Source organism: Cynocephalus volans, chromosome 2 (genome assembly GCF_027409185.1).
Source record: "Cynocephalus volans isolate mCynVol1 chromosome 2, mCynVol1.pri, whole genome shotgun sequence".
NCBI lineage: Eukaryota > Metazoa > Chordata > Mammalia > Dermoptera > Cynocephalidae > Cynocephalus > Cynocephalus volans.
The window spans coordinates 122,717,680-122,736,809 of record NC_084461.1 but is presented as its reverse complement, the minus strand read 5'-3'; the positions used below and the strand labels follow the sequence as shown (position 1 = coordinate 122,736,809).

At 42.5% G+C, this 19,130-nt stretch overlaps 1 protein-coding gene across 6 annotated transcripts in view; it reads left to right on the top strand.

Moving 5' to 3' along the window:
• The window catches only part of SIL1 (SIL1 nucleotide exchange factor), a 242,533-nt gene that overhangs the window by 42,917 nt on the left and 180,486 nt on the right, over positions 1–19,130 (top strand). For 2 of the 6 annotated variants that reach the window (XM_063087069.1, XM_063087068.1), the window contains exon 1: positions 12,377–12,425. The exons of the other annotated variants lie outside the window; for them this stretch is intronic. In XM_063087069.1, the coding sequence (XP_062943139.1) occupies positions 12,392–12,425 (34 nt within the window). In that variant the 5' untranslated portion in view covers positions 12,377–12,391. Of the gene's footprint in view, positions 1–12,376; positions 12,426–19,130 lie in introns of those variants that run through there. 6 annotated transcript variants of the gene reach the window in all.

The following is a 19,130-nucleotide window of genomic DNA, read 5'->3' as shown; positions in this document are numbered from 1 at the left end:
TAGCATTGTGGGGGGGAATGGTTTGTGGCTCACACGGGTACTCAGTACTCATTAAATGACTGTGTGGCTGCATAGAGTGGCCTGTGAAATGTGAGGAATTGAGGCAGGGGTGGGGGGTGGTGGCAAGTACATAACTGGATTGGGGGTGAATCAGGATAGAACTGAGAAATGAGCATGACATAGACTCTAAATTATCCCTCAAGAATCTATTAAACATCTCTTCTATGTCAAGTGTCAAGCTAGTTGGGCAGAATGAATGTAGTCCCTGTCCTTATGATGCTTAAGGTCTGGCACAGGAGGACAACTATGTAAAAAAAGTATAATAATAGTATGTGTTCTCTGGCAGCACTGAATCTGCTGTAGTGGGAAGGATTGGGGAAGGCCTAAAGGAAGAGTTTTTTATTTTATTTTAATTTTTTGGTGGCTGGCTGGTACAGGAATCAAACGCTGGACCTTGGTATTATCAGCACCATGCTGTAACCAACTCAGCTAACTGGCCAGCCCAAAGAAGTGTCTTTTAATCTGAAGACTTTAGGATGAGTAGGAATTTGTTAGTTGAAGAGGAAGGGAAATGGCATTGCAAGCAGAAGGAATGACAAGTGCAAAAGCCTGGAGGTGGGAGACAAGATGTCTTGCAATGTTGGAAAAAACTTGTATAAGGCTGACTGTAGACAGAGAGGAAAAGGTGAAGCTGCAGACGTTGATTGGGGCTGGATGGTGGAGGGCCTGGATATAGATTTTGGTCTTTTTTCTGAGGGTCCTGGAAAATCATTGAATGGTTTGAAGCAGGGCACAATAAGATCAAATTCAAATTGTCTGGCTATAGACTAATCCCTCTAATATTTAATCAAGGTTTGTGCTTGTAATTTGCTGATCTTTTACCCAAGGATTCTTTGACATTTCTGTGAAGTATGCCCATTTGCTCCAAATTATCATTTGAGTGTGGAAGTCTGAAGTGTTGTGGAGAGCGTGGGCTGCCACAGGCCTGAATCCCTAGTGTTTGATCTCAACCCACAGCCCAAGGCAGCGTTGCTGAGCCTGTGCTGTTCAGGACTGCAGCTTTTCCTTCTCTTACCCCAGAGCCCCTTCACAGCAGCTTAAAATTCCTCAGCCACTGCACCTGCCTCTGCTCCATGCTGTCTACAAATTGAAAAATTTTATGACAATGTCAAATCAATGGGAAAAGTTTTGAAAAGTAGGATTGAGAAATAAAGACCTTTTTGCCTTTTCTCCCTGCAAGGGAATTTGAAAAATATAGAAATTCTGTTATATGTTAAATATCCTTGGGGTTTCCTTTCCTTCCCTTTTGAAAGTTTTTTCCATTAACCAAAAATCCAACAGAGACGCTTGTGGGAAGATAATTCCTTTTGGCTGGAGCTTAAGCTCCACGTTGTGTGCTTTTTAATTTTCTTTCGTTGGTGGTGGGTTGGGACCCAACTGTGCAGTTGCCAGAGCTCATCACAGTCCTATTGCCAGGCGAATTATCTCTGTGAATCTGTATGTTTTCCCCTTGTACCTACCTAATGAAAGCCAAATTTAATCAATTTTTAATCAAGGAGATGAATGACGGGTGTTTTCTTAGAAAAGAAACCACAAGGCCTCAAAGTACTGGATACAATAAAGAGTGAAGTTTTTATTTGCGTGTGTGTCGTTAAACATGGCTTTAATGTCAGGAAAACAGGAGGTGCTGTTAAAGTAGTGTTTGGAAAGATACCATGCCAGGGAGATGGAGAGTGCTTCTCTTTCTGTCCTTCTCTTTTACAGTTTGTTCATGTCTATGTGTTTCCAGCACCTTGTGCAGGTATGTAGTACATCGGAAGTGCTTGTCTAAATGAATGAAAGGATGGTTTTGAGCAGAGCTTTCCTTCTCTGATGTTGCCTGTTGCCCCCTCCCTCTAGCTCCTTGGTATACTATTTGTTCATTTCTTCATCCATTTGTTCATTCATTCAACCTACATTTATTTTAGGCTGGTGTGAGGGCCAATGGTATGGGATGGGGTAAAGGGAAGGTTTTGTTGCATTGAGACTGGGAGGCATGGCCAGATTTCTTCTTCCTCTTTAATACCTATTTTGTCCTTTATTTTGGAAAGTGTATTTCCAAGGTGCTATCAACATCAATATCATCCTTCTGAAAATTGCCTTTTTTCCACCTGTTTTGGTAGAAGCAAATGGTTCCACCAAATAGTTTTCCTTATGGCAAGGGAGGGTGGTAGAAGGAGTAGGGATGAAGACTCTTTAGCTCAATGGCTATCCCATGGTATGTCTCTATAGGCTGTGAGGGGTGGAGCTGTGGGGAGCCAAGCTTGCCTTGCCTGGGATTTGATTCCCATAATCAAAGGTCTGGCTTTGGGCTCTGGACTCCCACGGCATTGGCATTTCCAGAGGACTCACTCAGGCACCAAACCTTCCCTGCAGTCCAGATTCTAGCTTGCTACTGCTATTGAATGGGCTCCCTGAGTGCCTCTTTCCATCTGAAGAAGAAAATGGCTATTATTGAGAGCCTTGGGCTCAGGAGACTGGATACTGGGTACTCCAGAAATCTTGGGCCAAGCAAATAAGAGATTCATTAAAGTTGTGTGCCTTCTGCTTCCTCATTGTTGCTCTGCTTGGGTTTGGCCTTATTGAAAGCCTTCAGGGGTTGCCCTCACCTGAGATGTGTGGGTAGAGAGCTCCCAGGTTTCTGATTTGTGTAGTAGAGCTAGGCAGCTCTAGATCAGGCACATGGAGGGAGGAGCAGGAGCTCAGCTTTGGACTTGCAGTGTGTGAAACATATGAGAGGAGAGTACAGCAGGTACAAGGTGGCACAAAGCAGGGAGAGGTGGCACAAAGACTGTGCCTAGAATCTGAGGCTGCTTTCTTGATCAATTACCCACTAGGGTTTTAGGCCAGAGTGGGTGTGTAATACAGTCCAACTCCAGATTCTGTTTATTGGCTCCTTCTATTAAGGGAAATAGAAGTTGGGTGTTTGCAGGAGCTAACAAACCACTAAATTGCAAGGTAAAGGAATGAGTTCAGTGACCCTCTTATCTAGTAGCAGGCTTATAGCAGGTTTCCTTCTTCCCTCTCTCGTCCCCCCTTCACCACGGGGCAGGTTTCCCTCTCACGTCCCCCCTTCTCCTAAAAAGGAGAAAGATTCCAGAGATTTGCTAAGATGGTGCAATGAGCTATGTGTTTGAAATCTATTTAACCTGTCTGGCAAAGAGGATTCTTCTATATCATGATGCTGCTCCTCGTAAGCTCTTTGCTCCAGCATATATTTGTTGAAATAAATGCATGTTTTTAGTTTCATACCTCCAGGCCTTCAAAAAACATTCTTGCCTCTGCCTGTGTTACCTTTCTCATTGTCTTTGTTTGGCTAACTCGTTTTCCTCTTTTAATTTTCAAAGCTCACCTCTTCCAGGAAGTCCTTCCTGACTCCATCTCCTAATAGAAATTTCTGTTCTCTCCTGCCTCAGAGCCATTTTTGTCAGGGCTCTCTCAACCCAATACTTGGCTGTAACTGCTGATTTGCTCGTCTTTCTCCATTGCCCATCTGGAAGCCCCTGGAGGACAGGGCTCCTCTTTTACTTAGTCTTTATCCCCAGCACCTGGAACATGTCTGGGATGCAGCTGGTCTTAACATATACGAAGGTACTTCAAAAGTTCGTGGAAAAATTCACGTTATCTTTTAATTCTGTTTTTCCGCAAACTTTTTGAAGTACCCTGGTATGTGTTGAAGGATGAATAATCTTCTGGTTGGACATATTGGGGGTGGCAACTGGATGTATGTTCCTTAGTAGATAGTATGGGTTTCTTCATCTTTTCATAGTGCACAGTTTTTTGCTCTTTTGGCAGCTCTCCTATATAGGAGAGTGAAAAAGGTCTTTGCAAAAATATTTTTTCTGGATTGGAATGGCTGTTAACTGCTCATCTGGGGTTGAAGTGGCTTTGGCATGGGTGTGGAACTGCAGGTAGTAAGTGAACAGTGTGTCTGGGCTATGGGGGCATAGTGCTCTTCTGTTTTTCTGGATGCTGTCCACGTTTTTATGAGCTACAACCCAAACATCTGGCTTCTCTAAAAGCCAGGGCTAGTGCCTAGTTGTTTAAGGGAGTGGTTGCCTTTCAAGGCGACAGCCTGTTATATAAGCCAATCTTTTTCTACCTACTGGTTTCCACTGACATTACCAGGGGCTGCAGTGGCTGTTTTAAGGAGTGCTGCTGGAAGAGGAATCCCTGAGCAGTAAGTGACAGGATGGAGTAATGGGAAAGAATTGCCTCCTACTTTGGAGGAAGACAAGCCCTTTAGGCAAAATGGAAGAAGGTGTAGGGAGGGGCTGAGTGAAAGACAAAAAAGTAAGTCTAACCAAGAGGTGAGGTGGTAGTTCTTTAAGGAAACCAGAAAGAACTGGGCCCCTGCTTCAAGGGAAAGGTGTGGGAGGGCAACTTGGCATCTCTCACACCCTTGTTGCTCTTAAAATGATGTTGTCCTACTCATTCCCCAGTGGGATTGGGTTCAGAGCATCTGCTACCCAAAATGTAGGCTCCAAATGTTTACTGATCCTTGGTTGAATGTGTTCTGCCTGGAGGCACTTAGCAAGACAGACTATTTCCAGGATGTGTTTACCTGGGCAGGTAGCTGGCATGTCATCCCCTTTCAGCAAATCTGGTTCGGTGAAAAGGCTAGCTGGCAAGCTGTGCCCATGGAGCCTACTGTGGCAGAAGAGACTTCCTGGGGTCCCACTGGCATCCCCATCACAAGCTCACTAACTGGAACTCAAAAGTCCCTTTGCGGATTCCAGTGTAGGCTGCTCCTGTTGGCTGAGCTGTACCCCTGTCAGTTGCAGGCTGATGAAGGCTGGGATTAGTTGGTGACATCTTGCAGGGCTCCCTGACCCCATCTGCTGTCACAAATCCTGTTGTGTCCCCCTGTACACATGCCTGAATGTTTCATGATATACTACACTTAAGAAGAACAGATACCAGATGGGAACAGTAACTCTCTTGGGTTTATGTGTCCTTCCTTTTTAAAAAAAGTATTAGAAAAAATAAATTGTAGCCTGATTTGGCACTTTTCCATGCTCAGAATGTGTTTATTTGTCATGTTCTTGCTGCCCTATGGAGACCAGCAGAGTTGTGAAGAGAAGCCACCTCATTAGGAGAATATAGAAGAAAACTGGGGCTCCTCCACCACTTCCCCAAGGATATGAGCCCCTTCCCTTCCACAGCCTGCTAAGGCCAGGGCCTGGGAATAGCTCCCTAGGGCGGTAAGCTCTGTGCCAGTGTCCAAGGATCTTAAAAAATTTACTTAAGCAACTGATAGGCTAGGAGACATTTCAAGTTAAAGTGCGATTTTGTTGACATTAAACACAGTATTTAAATATTATTGATTAGTGCTTTTTAATATTGCTTCTTGAATGCAAGTTTGGTTACTGCAGTTGATGTAGATACTTGACAGACCCAAGTCCAGTGTGGAGGCATGGGGGACAGTTGAACATGGACTTGGAGGAAGAGAAGAGAGAACACATAATTTACAGCTGCTGAAATAAATTCAGCTGTTTTCCTTGCTGATTGCTCTCCTCCTCTTTACTGCTGATGCAGTGAATTGTTAATGGGATGGGCTCTTGCTGTGCCAGTCAGAGTTGGGATGAGGCCATGTGTTCGGAATAAACTCTGAGATTGGGAGGAACACTTTAAGTTTTAAACTAATGCCATGTTCCTCCTTAACCCCAGCATAGGATCTAAGTTTTGGGGTGTGCTATGAAATGAGGGCTGCATCTCGTTGGCTGAAGGCAGGCACTGAACCATGGAATGTTGTTGATTGGGTAATGAGGGAAAGTGGGGAGATGAGAGTCTGGGGGTAAGGTTCAGTTTACAGAGCTGCAGACAATCTGTCCAAAGATAGAGCAGACCCTCTGTGGAGTGGTTGGGATCCTTTGGAAGGTCTCCCTGCCTGAAAAGATCGGCTTTGCATGCCTATTCTATTTCACTATACTGGATTAAGGTGTTCATCTGCTTACCTGTTCTCTTACGATCCACCCATTCATTCACTTACTTGTTCATCAGCCATACTTTTATTGAGTGCTTGCTGTGTGTTAGACCCTGCATTAACTAGAGATAGAACAATGCACGAGGAAGGAGTCCATGTTCTCAGGGAGTTCATATTTACAGTGTAGTTTGGTGAATCTTATGATAGCTACAGAGAATTATGGGTGTACATAGAGAACCAATAACATATGGCAAATAAAATCCAGCAGAATATAAAAATGATCATCTGACAAAGTTGGGCCTGTCCCCAAACTTCAAGTGTGGTCCCACAGTAGAAAATCTACACATAAAATTTGTCACATTAATAGGTTAAAAGTAAAACTATATGATCATCTTGATAAATACAGGAAACACATTTATTAAATTCAACACCTATTCATTATAAAACTTCTCAGCAGTTTAGAAAAAGAAGGAAACTTTATCCTAACAAAGAATATCTTTCAAAAAACTACAGAAAATGTTATTTTTTGTTTTTAAATTTTTAGCAGTGAAAACAATATAATGTACCCACGTATGCTGTATCCAGTTTCTGCAATTACCACTTCATGGACAATCTTATATTTTTTACTTTTTTAGTGTGGTTGGTAAAATATACAAGCATAAAATTTGTCATTATGACTATTTTTAAGTGTATAATTCAGTGGCATTAATTACATTCACACAGTTTCTCCACATTCTCACCAACACTTGTTGTTTTCCTTTTCTTTAAAAATTATAACCCCCCTGATACCCACAGCCAGCGCAGCAGTGACCACCAAGCCACTGCAGGAAACGGCCTGGGCTCTCCCAAGCTAGGGTGGTGCGGGGCTGAAGGCCTAGGCCATATTCCCCTGATACCTGCAGCCAGCCCAGCGGCAACCACTGAGACGCTGCAGAAAGCTCCCCAGGCTCTCCCGAGCCAGGGTAATGGGGGGCCAAGGGCCTCGACCACACACCCCCGACATGTGCAACCAGCCCAGCAATGACCACCAAGCCGCAGCAATAAGGGCCCTGAGTTCCCAATCTGGGATGGTGGGGGTTGAGGGCTTTTGCCACACCCCTTGACATCTGCATCCAGCCCGGCAATGACCAAGCTGCTGCTGGAAACCCCCTGGTCTTCCCTGTGGGAATGAGGGGGGTGCCACAGGCCTCAATCCTGCCCCTCCTCCTTCCTCCTCCTCCCATCCCATTTCCTTCCCCTTTCCCCTCTTCCCCTCCCTCCCAACTGCTCTGCAACAACATCCTAAAATGTAGAAAATAATATTAATAAAATTACATTTTCTTTTAAAAAAAAAAATATAACCATATCTGGGGCTCATCGGTTAACTCTGTTGATTAGAGTGCAGTGTTATAATACCAAGGCTGGGGGTTTGGATCCCCATACCAGCAAGCCACCCAAAAAAAAAAAAGTTGCTAAAGGATTATAGCCATATCTAATAGGTGTGAAGTGGTTTTGATTTTGCATTTTCCTAATGAGTAATGATATCGAACATCTTTTTATGTGCTTACTATCCATTTGTATATCTTTAGAGAAATTTCTGTTTAAGTCCTTTGCCCATTTTTAAATTAGGTTGTTTGTCTTTTTGTTGTTGAGTTGTAGGAGTTGTTTCCATATTCTGGTTATTAAACCCTTATCAGATTTGTGATTTGCAAATATTTTCTCCCATTCTGTGGGTTGTCTTTTTATGCTCTTGATAGTGTCCCTTTGATGTAAAAAAGATTTTTAATTTTATTGAAATCCAATTTATGTATGTTTTATCATCTGTGATTTTGGTGTTATATTTAAGAAACCATTGCCAAATCAAGGTCATGAAGGTTTGCTCTTGTATTTTCTTCTAAAAATTTTATAATTTTAGATTTTAAATTTTAAATTTTGGTCTTTGTTCCATTTTTAGTCAATGACACCCTTGTTGAAAAATCAGTTGATTAGGGCTGGCTAGTTAGCTCAGTTGGTTTGAGCACAGTGTTATAACCCCAAGGTCAAAGGTTCAGATCCCCATACTGGCCAACTGCAAAAAAAAAAAAAAAAAAAACGTTGACTACATATGTGAGAGTTTACTTATGGTTTCTCAATTCTATTCCATTGGTCTGTATGCTTATCCTTATGTCAAGACCACACTTTTGATTACTCTAGCTTTATGGTAAATTTTGAAATCAGGACTTGTGAATTCTCCAACTTTGTTCTTTTTTTTTTCTTTCAACTTTGTTCTTCTTCAAGATTGTTTCGGGTATTCAGGGTCCCTTGAAAGTCTATATGAATTTTAGCATGGGTTTTTCCATTTCTGCCAGAACTGACACTGGGATTTTGATAGAGATTGCATTGAATCTGCATATTGGTTTGGATAGTATTGTCATTTTAGCAATATTAAATCTTTCAATTCATGAACCCAAAGTGTCTCTCCATTTATATAGATCTTTTAAAATTTCTTTAGCAATATTTTGTAGCTTTCTTTTTAAAAAAGATGACTGGTAAGGGGATCTTAACCCTTGACTTGGTGTTGTTAGTATCACGCTCTCCCAAGTGAGCCAACCGGCCATCCCTATATAGGGATCCAAACCTGTGGCCTTGGTGTTATCAGCACCACACCCTCCCATGTGAGCCCTAATATTTTGTAGTTTTAATGTACAAGTCTTTTGTGTCCTTGGTTAAATTTATTCCTAAGTATTTTATTCTTTTTGATGCTATTTTAAATGGAATTGCTTTCTAATTTTTTTTTTTTTTTTTGTCTTTTTCGTGAGTGCACCGGCCGTTCCTATATAGGATCCGAACCCGTGGCGGGAGCGTCGCTGCGCTCCCAGCGCCGCACTCTCCTGAGTGCGCCCTCTCCTGAGTGCGCCACGGGCCCGGCCCTGGAATTGCTTTCTTAATTTCCTTTTTGGATTGTTCATTGCTGGTACATAGATATACAAGTGATTTTTGTGTGTTGATTTTATATCCTGCAACTTTGCTGAATTTGTTTATTAGCTCTGTTTTTGGTGGAGTTTTTTTGGTAGATTCTTTAGGGTTTTCTACATATAAGATTATGTCATCTGCAAATAGGGTCTTGCTTCCTCCTTTCCAGTATGGATGCCTCTTATTTTTTTCTTAACTTATTGCTCTGACTAGAACTTTCAGTATTATGTTGAGTAGAAGTGGTGAAAGCGAGCATCCTTGTCTTGTTCGTGTTCCTAGGGGAAACACTTTCAGTCTTTCACCATTGGATATTATGTTAGATGTGGGTTTTTCATACAAATATATGTCCTTTATTATGTTGAGGATGTTCTCTTCTAGCCCTGTTTTATTGAGTGTTTTTTTATCATGAAAGGGTATTATATTTTGTCATGCTTTTTCTGTATCAGTTGAGATCATCATGTGGTTTTTTTCCTTTATTCTTTTAATGTGGTGTATTACATTGATTGTTTTTCATATGTTGAGCCATCCTTATATTCCTGGGATAAATACCACTTGATCATGTTGTATAATCCTCTTACTATGCTGCTGAATGTGGTTTGCTAGTGTTTTGTTCAGGACTTTTGCATGTATATTCATGAGGAATATTGGTCTGTAGTTTCCTTGCAATGCCTTTGTCTTGCTTTGGTATCAGGGTAATACTGATGTCATAGAATGAATTGGGAAGTGGTCCTTTCTCTTCTGATTTTTGGAAGAGTTTGAGAAGGATTGGTGTACTGCTACTCTTCTTATTAACAGGTATTTTGCTGGTCAGTAGGCCCTGGGCTTTCGGCCTGGGGTACGTATTTGGAGCTCTGGCCTTGAAGCTGCGCCAGGTCAATTTTTCCATACTTTTTTGTCTTGACACCTCCGTTTTGGCCACGTGTCAAGGGAACCAATCACGTGGATGATGCACACTGGAAGCTACCCGGGCAAACAGGGTCAAGTTGAAAAGTTGAACTTTAAGACTATATATAGCTTTTTCCCGTGTGTTCTCTGTTTCCTTGGGCTTATGGATGGATAGTCTTATCTTGGGCTTGCTGAACAAGAACAAGGTTTCTGAGCTATCCAAGGGATTAGAACAACAGCTGACAAGGGAATGGGTTCTATGTAGAAAATAATATTTAAGAGTTTTCTCATTTATCTAAACTTTCAAGATGAAAGACTCCATTGAGCACAGCTGACCACAATTCTGAGTTCACATCTGATTGTAGAGGTGGCAGCACATCCTTTTTTCAAAGTAGTAATTCATTTATGTGTGTTATTATGGTCTGTGGCTTCCATGCAACAATATTTGTGTACCTGTTTTCATGTATCACCATAGTCCATATTTTTACCTATGTAAGTGGCAACATCATTTTTCATTGTGCTGTTCCAAATGACTTTTTTTAGATTGTTGATTTTATTCAATCAACAGGTATTTTTTGAGTGCCAGGCACAGTGCTGGGCAATGAGGGTACAGCAATGTCTTAGAGAGACAATTGTCCCTACCCTGGTGGAGCTCCCAGTCAGGTGGATTCTAGCTGGTATAGGCCTGTGAAATAGAACTTCACTGACCACTTAAGACAGCCCTGGAGAGGATGAAGAGGTTGTGCAATCCCTAGCTCTGGTTCCTATTGCTGCTTTTTAAAATGCAAGCAAGACCTTGGCAGGACAGTGGCAGTTCTGCTTGGAACTAGACTCTCAGCAAAGCCCAGGATGAGGAGCTCTGGGACCATGGCAGAGGTGGTTCTGAAATGGGGCTGCCACAGCAGGGGGGACTGCTGTTTCCTAGGCAATACTCTGCTTAATATTTTTATTTAGCACATGGACACGGAAGAACTAAATGTGGTTTCTGATCCCAAATTGGTTATAAATGTAGACATATTTAGAGTCAGAAACAATGCATTTAAAATCCTCTGCTCCTTAATTGTTCTGATGAGTGCTGAGTTTAGGTTTCTTTGTTTCTTGGCTACCTACCCATACTCCCACCTTCTCTTGGAGAAGGCTCTGGATTTACTCTGGGCATTAGGTGGGATTGTGAAAGCATGAGTTATGGCTTCCTGAGCTGTGTTGAGAGGCATCTGATTTTTGTGTTTCTGCCCACATGTTTTAAATGTGTACATTTTGAAATTCATCTCCCTTTCAAGTTTTTAAGGATCTGGTATTATAAATAGTCTTGGACTCTCAGGCATGTTAAATATAAAATGTTTCAGTTGCTGACTTACCTGGAAGACATAGTCAGTGCCAACATGGTAGTAGTGAGTTCTCTGCTTGGTGACCCATCCTTGTATTGCAGCTAAGTGTTTTCTGTAAGTAAATGCTGTTTTCTTTGGGTTCTCAATTAGTTTAAGGAGCACCCTAATTGTTGCCTATGTCATTACAGAGTTGTAATTTGTGTCTCGGATTGCCTGGATCAGTATCTATTTTCTCATGGCATATTCCCTTTTTTTTTTTTCTTCTTTTTTTAAAAGATGACCCGTAAGGAGATCTTAACTCTTAACTTGGTGTTGTCAGCACCACACTCTCCGAAGTGAGTTAACCGGCCATCCCTATATAGGGATCTGAACCTGTGGCCTTGGTGTTATCAGCACCACACTCTCCCAAGTGAGCCACGGGCCAGCCCTCATGGCATATTCCTTAAGGGGACTTTCTTTTAAATAATTGTACAGCACTGTCTGAGACTCAGACATGGAAAGCCATGTTATCCACTGATTGTCAACAGGACGTCAACCACCTGAGGGCAGTGACGATATCTTCTGTCTCTTTTCTTCCATAGCGTGATACCCAGTGTGCTCAGGGAACTAAAGCTAATACTAAAATATCTTTGTGCGGTATGTATTTCTACAGTATGAATGCTGAATGTTTATACTGTTGACCCTTGAACAACATGGGGGTTAGGGGTGCCAACTCCCCTACCCCCCGCAGTGGAAGATCTGTCTATAACTTTTGACTCCCCTCAAAAACTTAACTACTGATAGCCTACTGTAGGGCCTGGCTGGTTAGCTCATTTGGTTAAAGTGCAGTGTTATAACACCAGGGTCAAGAGTTTGGATCTCTGTACCAGCCAACCACCAAAACAAAAAAAAACCCAAATAGCGTACTGTTGACTGGAAGCCTTACTGATGACATAAACAATTGATCAACACCTATTTTGTATATTATATGTATTATACACTCTATTCTTACAATAAAGTTAGCTAGAGAAAAGTTATTTATTATATAATTGTTATTTAGTATATAATTATTTACATACTGTACATATACTTATTGAAAAAATCTGCGTATAAGTGGATGTGTTATTCAAGGGTCAACAGTAATTCAAAGTTGCACAGAATAAGGGTTGTTGATTTGCTCACTGGTTTGCAGATAGGCTGTTTGGAGCTATGGACTGGAAATCATATCTTCCTCCCTATTTTTAGCCCAGCTAAGAGGCCCTGATATTCTCTGCAAGCTTAGACACAGCAGAGGAGAGGAAAGATGAACTCTGATTCCTCCCCATACCCAGACTGTGGTATGTGTATGAGTGTGTGAAATTCTCTGGTGTTCTTTGGGAACAGATTAAAGCCCATCGTTCCTACTGTCAGGTTATTATTTTAAAAGGGGAGGGAAGAAGGAAGCCCTGGGGTCCTTACTCTTTGGATGCCATCTACCTCTGTCTAGAGTGGTCACAGCAGTTTAGATCTGTTGCATTTGCCCTGGCTGCTCCTGCCCTCCCTAACTCCCCATTAGACATAGGAGTGCAGCATTAGCAGCAGGTATTTGGAAATAGTCCTGAGTCATCAGGAAGCTGGGCTCTGAAGTGACTGCTCTCAGTCAACTAGTGCTGATGAAGAGCCAGCCAGCATGATTTAAAGGTTTCAGTGGAAATATGTTTGTAACCATCCAGAGTGTAGTCCAGGTATGTGGGCAGACTCGTGGTTCAAGGAAGCTGGGGTCCAAAGAGGGGCTTGTGTGTCAGAAAGGAAGACAATTCTATATGGGGGTGAAGCCCTCACTGCTTTTGCCCTCCTATCCTTTGCTCAGAATTTTCTCTAATAGTAGTAATGAGAGCCACAAGCTTCTTGAGCCTTTGTGTCAGGTACTGTGCTATATGCTCTGTCATCTCATTGAATGCTGATAACCATACTACAAAATAGTTACTATCAAGTCCCTTTATAGATGAAGGAGTTGAAACTTGGAGAGGTTAAGCATCTTGGCCAAAGTCACGCAGCTAGTTGGGGAGACCTGGGTTGAAACCCAGAGCCACATTCTTTCCATTACACTGGAATGGAGTGGAGGTGGAATGGAGTGGGGCTTCTGGTAACCTTTGTTGTTATCAGACACAGGCTTATCACTCTCATGATCTCAGGCAGGGTCAAGGAGCAAGTATAAGGAGTAGGTCCCCTTGTCCACTCCCTGTAGTAGCTTACAGGCTAGGGCCCAGAAGAAAGTACACTGACTAGGTTCTCAGTTATTACTCTCATCATTCACCTGGTCACTTGCTGGTGTGCTTAGTCAAGTTCCATTCACCTTTCTGGGCTCCATTTTCTTTGTCTGCCATGTAGAAATAATCCTGTTTTATGTATTTCCTGAATGGGGGTGGGGTGTCAGGCTCACAGACTAGTTGGAAGTGAGCTTAGTTATCATCTTGGCCCACTTTTCTTCATATAGGTTTCCCCTCCCTTCTGTTATTGCCAGAAAGTTGGATATATGTGAGGAGAGTGCTTAGCACTGGGCTCTGTGAGGGGGGGTAGGGATGCTTTAGCTTCTTGTACAGCTGGGAAGCCTGAATGATGGGAGGTTAAGAGGTGCAGCCACACAGGGAGCCAGTGACCTGGCTGCAATCTGAGTCAAGGGCTTTCTTCCTCCTGAATGTCTGTGCCTCTGCAGTGGGCTGGGCTGTGCCAAGGACACTCAGTAATCAAGTATGTGTGTGTGTGCATGTGTGTGTGTGTGTGTGCGTGTATGTGTGTGTTGTACAGAAACTTGGATATGGTAGAGGTGGGTCTCTCCACAAGAGGGCCCCAGTAGGATCATTAAAAAATTTTTATCCTAGGGCTCAGTTAGCTCAGTTGGTTAAAGTGCAATGCTGATAACACCAGGTCCACGGTTTGATCCCTATACTGGCCAGTTGCCAAAAAACAAATAAAAAACTGTCTTGACACAAAATGTCCCTTCTTCTTTGCAGAACAAATAAAAAGAGTCTAGTTTCTGTGGCTGATTTCACAGACAACTGGAAAGACAGCATAGTCTGTGGAAAGAGCTTGGCTTCGAATCCTGACTCCATTGCTCTCTGGCTTTGTGAACTCTGGCAGGTTACTTAACCTCTCTGAGTTTTGGTTCCCTCATGGGTAAAATGAGCAGCGTATTAAAACCACCTCAGAGGGTTGTTGTGAAGAGTAAATGAGCTTAGTACTTAGACTAGCACATAGAAAATGCTCTGTAAATGTTGACTATAATTATTATTTTGCAGAATTAATTTTCCCCTGGGATGTCAAGTATTGCATTTGAATACTGGGAGAAGGGGTGTCACTGGAGTATTTCTCTCTCTCCTCCATGCTAATTGCTACAGTTATGATTATTCTAGCTGTACAATGTATAAAGACTAAAGCTACTGAGCTTTCTGAGGCATGGCTGTGAGCTCAGAGAAGGTAGAATTGTGTCTGATGGGAGTTTCTTCTTGGAGAATTTGCCTTCCTGCCTGCTGCCTCTGCTGATGTGACAGTGCCCATCACTGTCCCAAAGACATGTGTGTTGGGGAGTAGCTGTACACCATCATAGGAAACCTGTTGTATGGCATTGGAGAATCCCTCTATAATACCACTAGAATGATTGCTTTTCTCTGTTATCATTAAGGTTCTGGCAGTGTGTTGGAAAAAAAAAAAAAAAGAAAAAAGAAAAGTAGCCCCAAATCTCCAAACTTCAGTGGACCCATTCAACCTTTCAGAGTGTCCTACCTTTGTGACTCTATGTCTTTACATATGAACCCTCTTTTGAAGGGCCCTCTGATTGCCTCACTGCCAAATCCAATGGATTTTCTTTTTTTTTTTTTAATTTTATTTTGTCGATATACATTGTGGCTGATTATTGCTCCCCATCACCAAAACCTCCCTCCCTTCTCCCTCCCACCCTTCTCCCTCCCCCCCTTCTCCCTCCCCCCCTCCCCCCAACAATGTCCTTTCTGTTTGCTTGTCGTATCAACTTCAAATAATTGTGGTTGTTATATCTTCTTCCCCCCCCCGTTTTTTTTTTTTTTTTTTTTTTTGTGTGTGTGTGTGTGTGTGTGTGTGTGTGAATTTATATATTAATTTTTAGCTCCCACCAATAAGTGAGAACATGTGGTATTTCTCTTTCTGTGCCTGACTTGTTTCACTTAATATAATTCTCTCAAGGTCCATCCATGTTGTTGCAAATGGCAGTATTTCATTCGTTTTTATAGCTGAGTAGTATTCCATTGTGTAGATGTACCACATTTTCCGTATCCACTCATCTGATGATGGACATTTGGGCTGGTTCCAACTCTTGGCTATTGTAAAGAGGGCTGCGATGAACATTGGGAAACAGGTATACCTTCGACTTGATGATTTCCATTCCTCTGGGTATATTCCCAACAGTGGGATAGCTGGGTCGTATGGTAGATCTATCTGCAATTGTTTGAGGAACCTCCATTTTCCATAGAGGCTGCACCATTTTGCAGTCCCACCAACAATGTATGAGAGTTCCTTTTTCTCTGCAGCCTCGCCAGCATTTATCGTTCACAGTCTTTTGGATTTTAGCCATCCTAACTGGAGTTAGATGGTATCTCAATGTGGTTTTGATTTGCATTTCCCGGATGCTGAGTGATGTTGAGCATTTTTTCATATGTCTGTTGGCCATTTGGATATCTTCCTTAGAGAAATGCCTATTTAGCTCTTTTGCCCATTTTTTAATTGGGTTGCTTGTTTTCTTCTTGTACAGTTGTTTGAGTTCCTTATATATTCTGGATATTAATCCTTTGTCAGATATATATTTTGCAAATATTTTCTCCCACTCTGTTGGTTGTCTTTTAACTCTTTTAATTGTTTCTTTTGCTGTGCAGAAGCTTTTTAGTTTGATATAATCCCATTTGTTTATTTTTCCTTTGGTTGCCCGTGCTTTTGGGGTCGTACTCATGAAGTCTGTGCCCAGTCCTATTTCCTGAAGTGTTTCTCCTATGTTTTCTTTAAGAAGTTTTATTGCTTCAGGCTGTATATTTAAATCCTTAATCCATTTTGAGTTGATTTTAGTTTACAGCGAGAGGTATGGATCTAGTTTCATTCTCCTGCATATGGATATCCAGTTATCCCAGCACCATTTGCTGAATAGGCAGTCCCTTCGCCAGTGTCCAATGGATTTTCTCCACGGCATTCTGACTTATATCTTAACATTGTTGCCCACACTTGATTTTCTCATGATTCTCTCCTCTCTTGACTTGTATAATTCTGCCATAATCTTGTTGCTGCTCCTCTGGTTTCCTTGCTTGCTACCTTTCTTTTCCTAACCTACAGCCAGGAGTTGAAAACTATTCTTGGCCCTCTATACTTTTCTAAGTTTTCTCGCTAAGGCAGTGACTCTACTCTTACTGCTTCAGTTATTACCTCTGTGCTGATAGCACCAGAACTCTAGCCCTACCCCAACCCTTTCTACCTCTTTGTGTTCAACAGGATCCTTCCTGGATCCACTGACAAGCTCTATGCCTAATGGTATTGAACTCTGATTATTCTATGTAAAGATATTGAGTGCCTGCTCTGTCTTCTGAGTCTTCAGTAGTCCAAATGAAGATTGAGCCTTAAGCTCCCTTCTAGCATTCAGATTCTTTGAAGGCTGTAGCTAAGTAGGGTAGTTATGGAGAGAGCCAGGCTGGGCTTCCTTTTATTCAGTCATGCTGCTTGTCACTTGATTTCTTTTAGATGGAGCCACTATCTTTAGTATCTGAGATTACAGTTTTTGGCTAATTTGCTTAGCTATCTTCTTAAAGAATCTATACTCTTCCCTACCTGGATGGAGGCAGGGTAAATCATGTTCCCCCATGTCTCAGAGTACGGAGTATTGAGCAAGGGTCAGGAATGCCCCTTCACTGCTCTTCCTGTTTCATCCCATCCCATGCTGCTTTCCTTCTAGGGCTCCAGTCCCAGCTGGACCCATGGAGCCTTTTATGGCTCCCTGTGCTCTCCAGCAGGGCCGGTACCTGTCCCTGAACTGCTACTGCAAAGGCCTCTCTTGGGCTCTCCCTTGTAAGCTGCAAGAGTGGCTTTATAGTTCTCTGGTTAGGCAGAGGCTTGGGTTCATTGTGAACCTACTACCCTCGAACACCCTCTTCTAATCACTTTCTTTCTTGGGTGCCTTGGGTTTGTTGAGAGCAGTCCCTGTTTGCTTGGCCCTAGGCATGACTTCCATACTTAGGGCAGATGTTGTCACCATTGTACAAATGGCCAATAGCTCAGGGATGTTCAAAGTCCAGTCTCCTAACCAGTTAGGGAGTGGTCTGTAGTTAGAATCCACATTTCTCTTGCTGTTTAAAGGCTCTTTTCATTTAATGGCCATCTACCTCTTGACTTTCTGTTTAGTTTGTGTCTTAAGGGGAAAGAGCCTGTTTGCCTGACTACTCCAAACTTGTTTCTCTTGTCGTTCAGATCGTTCTTTAAAATTCCATTTCTTTTCTTAAGCCTTTGCACATTATTCTCCCTTGTCAGGGCTGTCCTTTCAATGTCCTCTTTGCATTGTTTCTTTAGCTTCATATTTGTCTGCTTAAATTAGGTGGTGAGCTTCTGTTTGTATAGAGGTGAGTGACTGTGTATGTGTATATGAGTTTGTGCAGCCCATAAATAGTAATGAATTTGTGTGTCTGTGGGAAGAGCTCGTGCTCTAACCGTCAGTTTGTAAAGCAGGGATTGTCTTTTTTTTTTTTTTTTTTAAAAAGATGGCTGGTAAGGGGATCTTAACCCTTGACTTGGTGTTGTCAGCACCGTGCTCACCCAGTGAGCGAACCAGCCATCCCTATATGGGATCCGAACCCGTGGCCTTGGTGTTATCAGCACCACACTCTCCCGAGTGAGCCACGGGCCGGCCCAAGCAGGGATTGTCTTGCAGCTGTTCCTGCAGTTGGCAGTTTTGCATTCTGGTGGCCTGGCTCTCTGGATACCAGTATGCTGGGAGAAGCATTGAGTTGGCTGGGTCTGCCTTAAGGCTCAGCAGAAAATTGACTGGGGTCTTTCTATTTTCAGCCTTGGGCATCCTCCTTTAACATCTATTTTCTTTCTTTTTTTTAAAAAAAAAAAAAAAAAAAAGATTACTGGTAAGGGGATCTTAACCTTTGACTTGGTGTCGTCAGCACCACTCTCTCCCAAGTGAGCTAACCGGCCATCCATATATAGGGATCCGAACCCATGGCCTTGGTGTTATCGGCACCACACTCTCCCAAGTGAGCCACGGGCAGGCTCTTAACATCTATTTTCTTCACCTCCTGGGAGTAGCTACCTAACAAAAAGCTTTGGTTCTAATTTGAGGCATGGGTCTGTTGAAGAGTGTGTGGATCTTGCTGGAGGAGCTCTGGTCTGGAGAGGAGTTCCAGGGTGTCTGGCTGACCTGGCCATGACTGGCTGTGGGGCCAGGGGTAACAGTCATCATCCTTGCTCCAATAATGGAGCGATAATTTGGTGTCAGGTGTTGTACCAGGCACTTTCCATGCATTGCTTTATTTAATCCTCCCTACTACCCTTTGAAGTAGGAACTCATATTATACCCTTTTTACAGGTGAAAAAACTGAGGCTTAGTGAAGTTATGTCCAGGATCACATAGCTGGGAATTGGCAGAGCCAAGAATTGAACTTAGAGGGCCGGCCCGTGGCTCACTTGGGAGAGTGTGGTGCTGATAACACCAAGGCCATGGGTTCGGATCCCTATATAGGGATGGCCGGTTAGCTCACTGGGTGAGCGTGGTGCTAACAACACCAAGTCAAGGGTTAAGATCACCGTACCAGTCATCTTTAAAAAAAAAAAAAAAAAAAAAAAAAAAGAATTGAACTTAGGTCTGTCTGACTCTGAATCCATGTGCTGTACTTCCTACAAATGTTTTTGTCTGTTTGCTTCAGTTTTTTCCTCATAAAATAGAAGTAGTAATTCTTGCTCTTTCACTTGTTCCAGAAGATTTGGGAAAACAAATACATGGATATATACTGTAGGTGAAGAACATGAACATTTTATAGGAGGGTCCTCTTAAG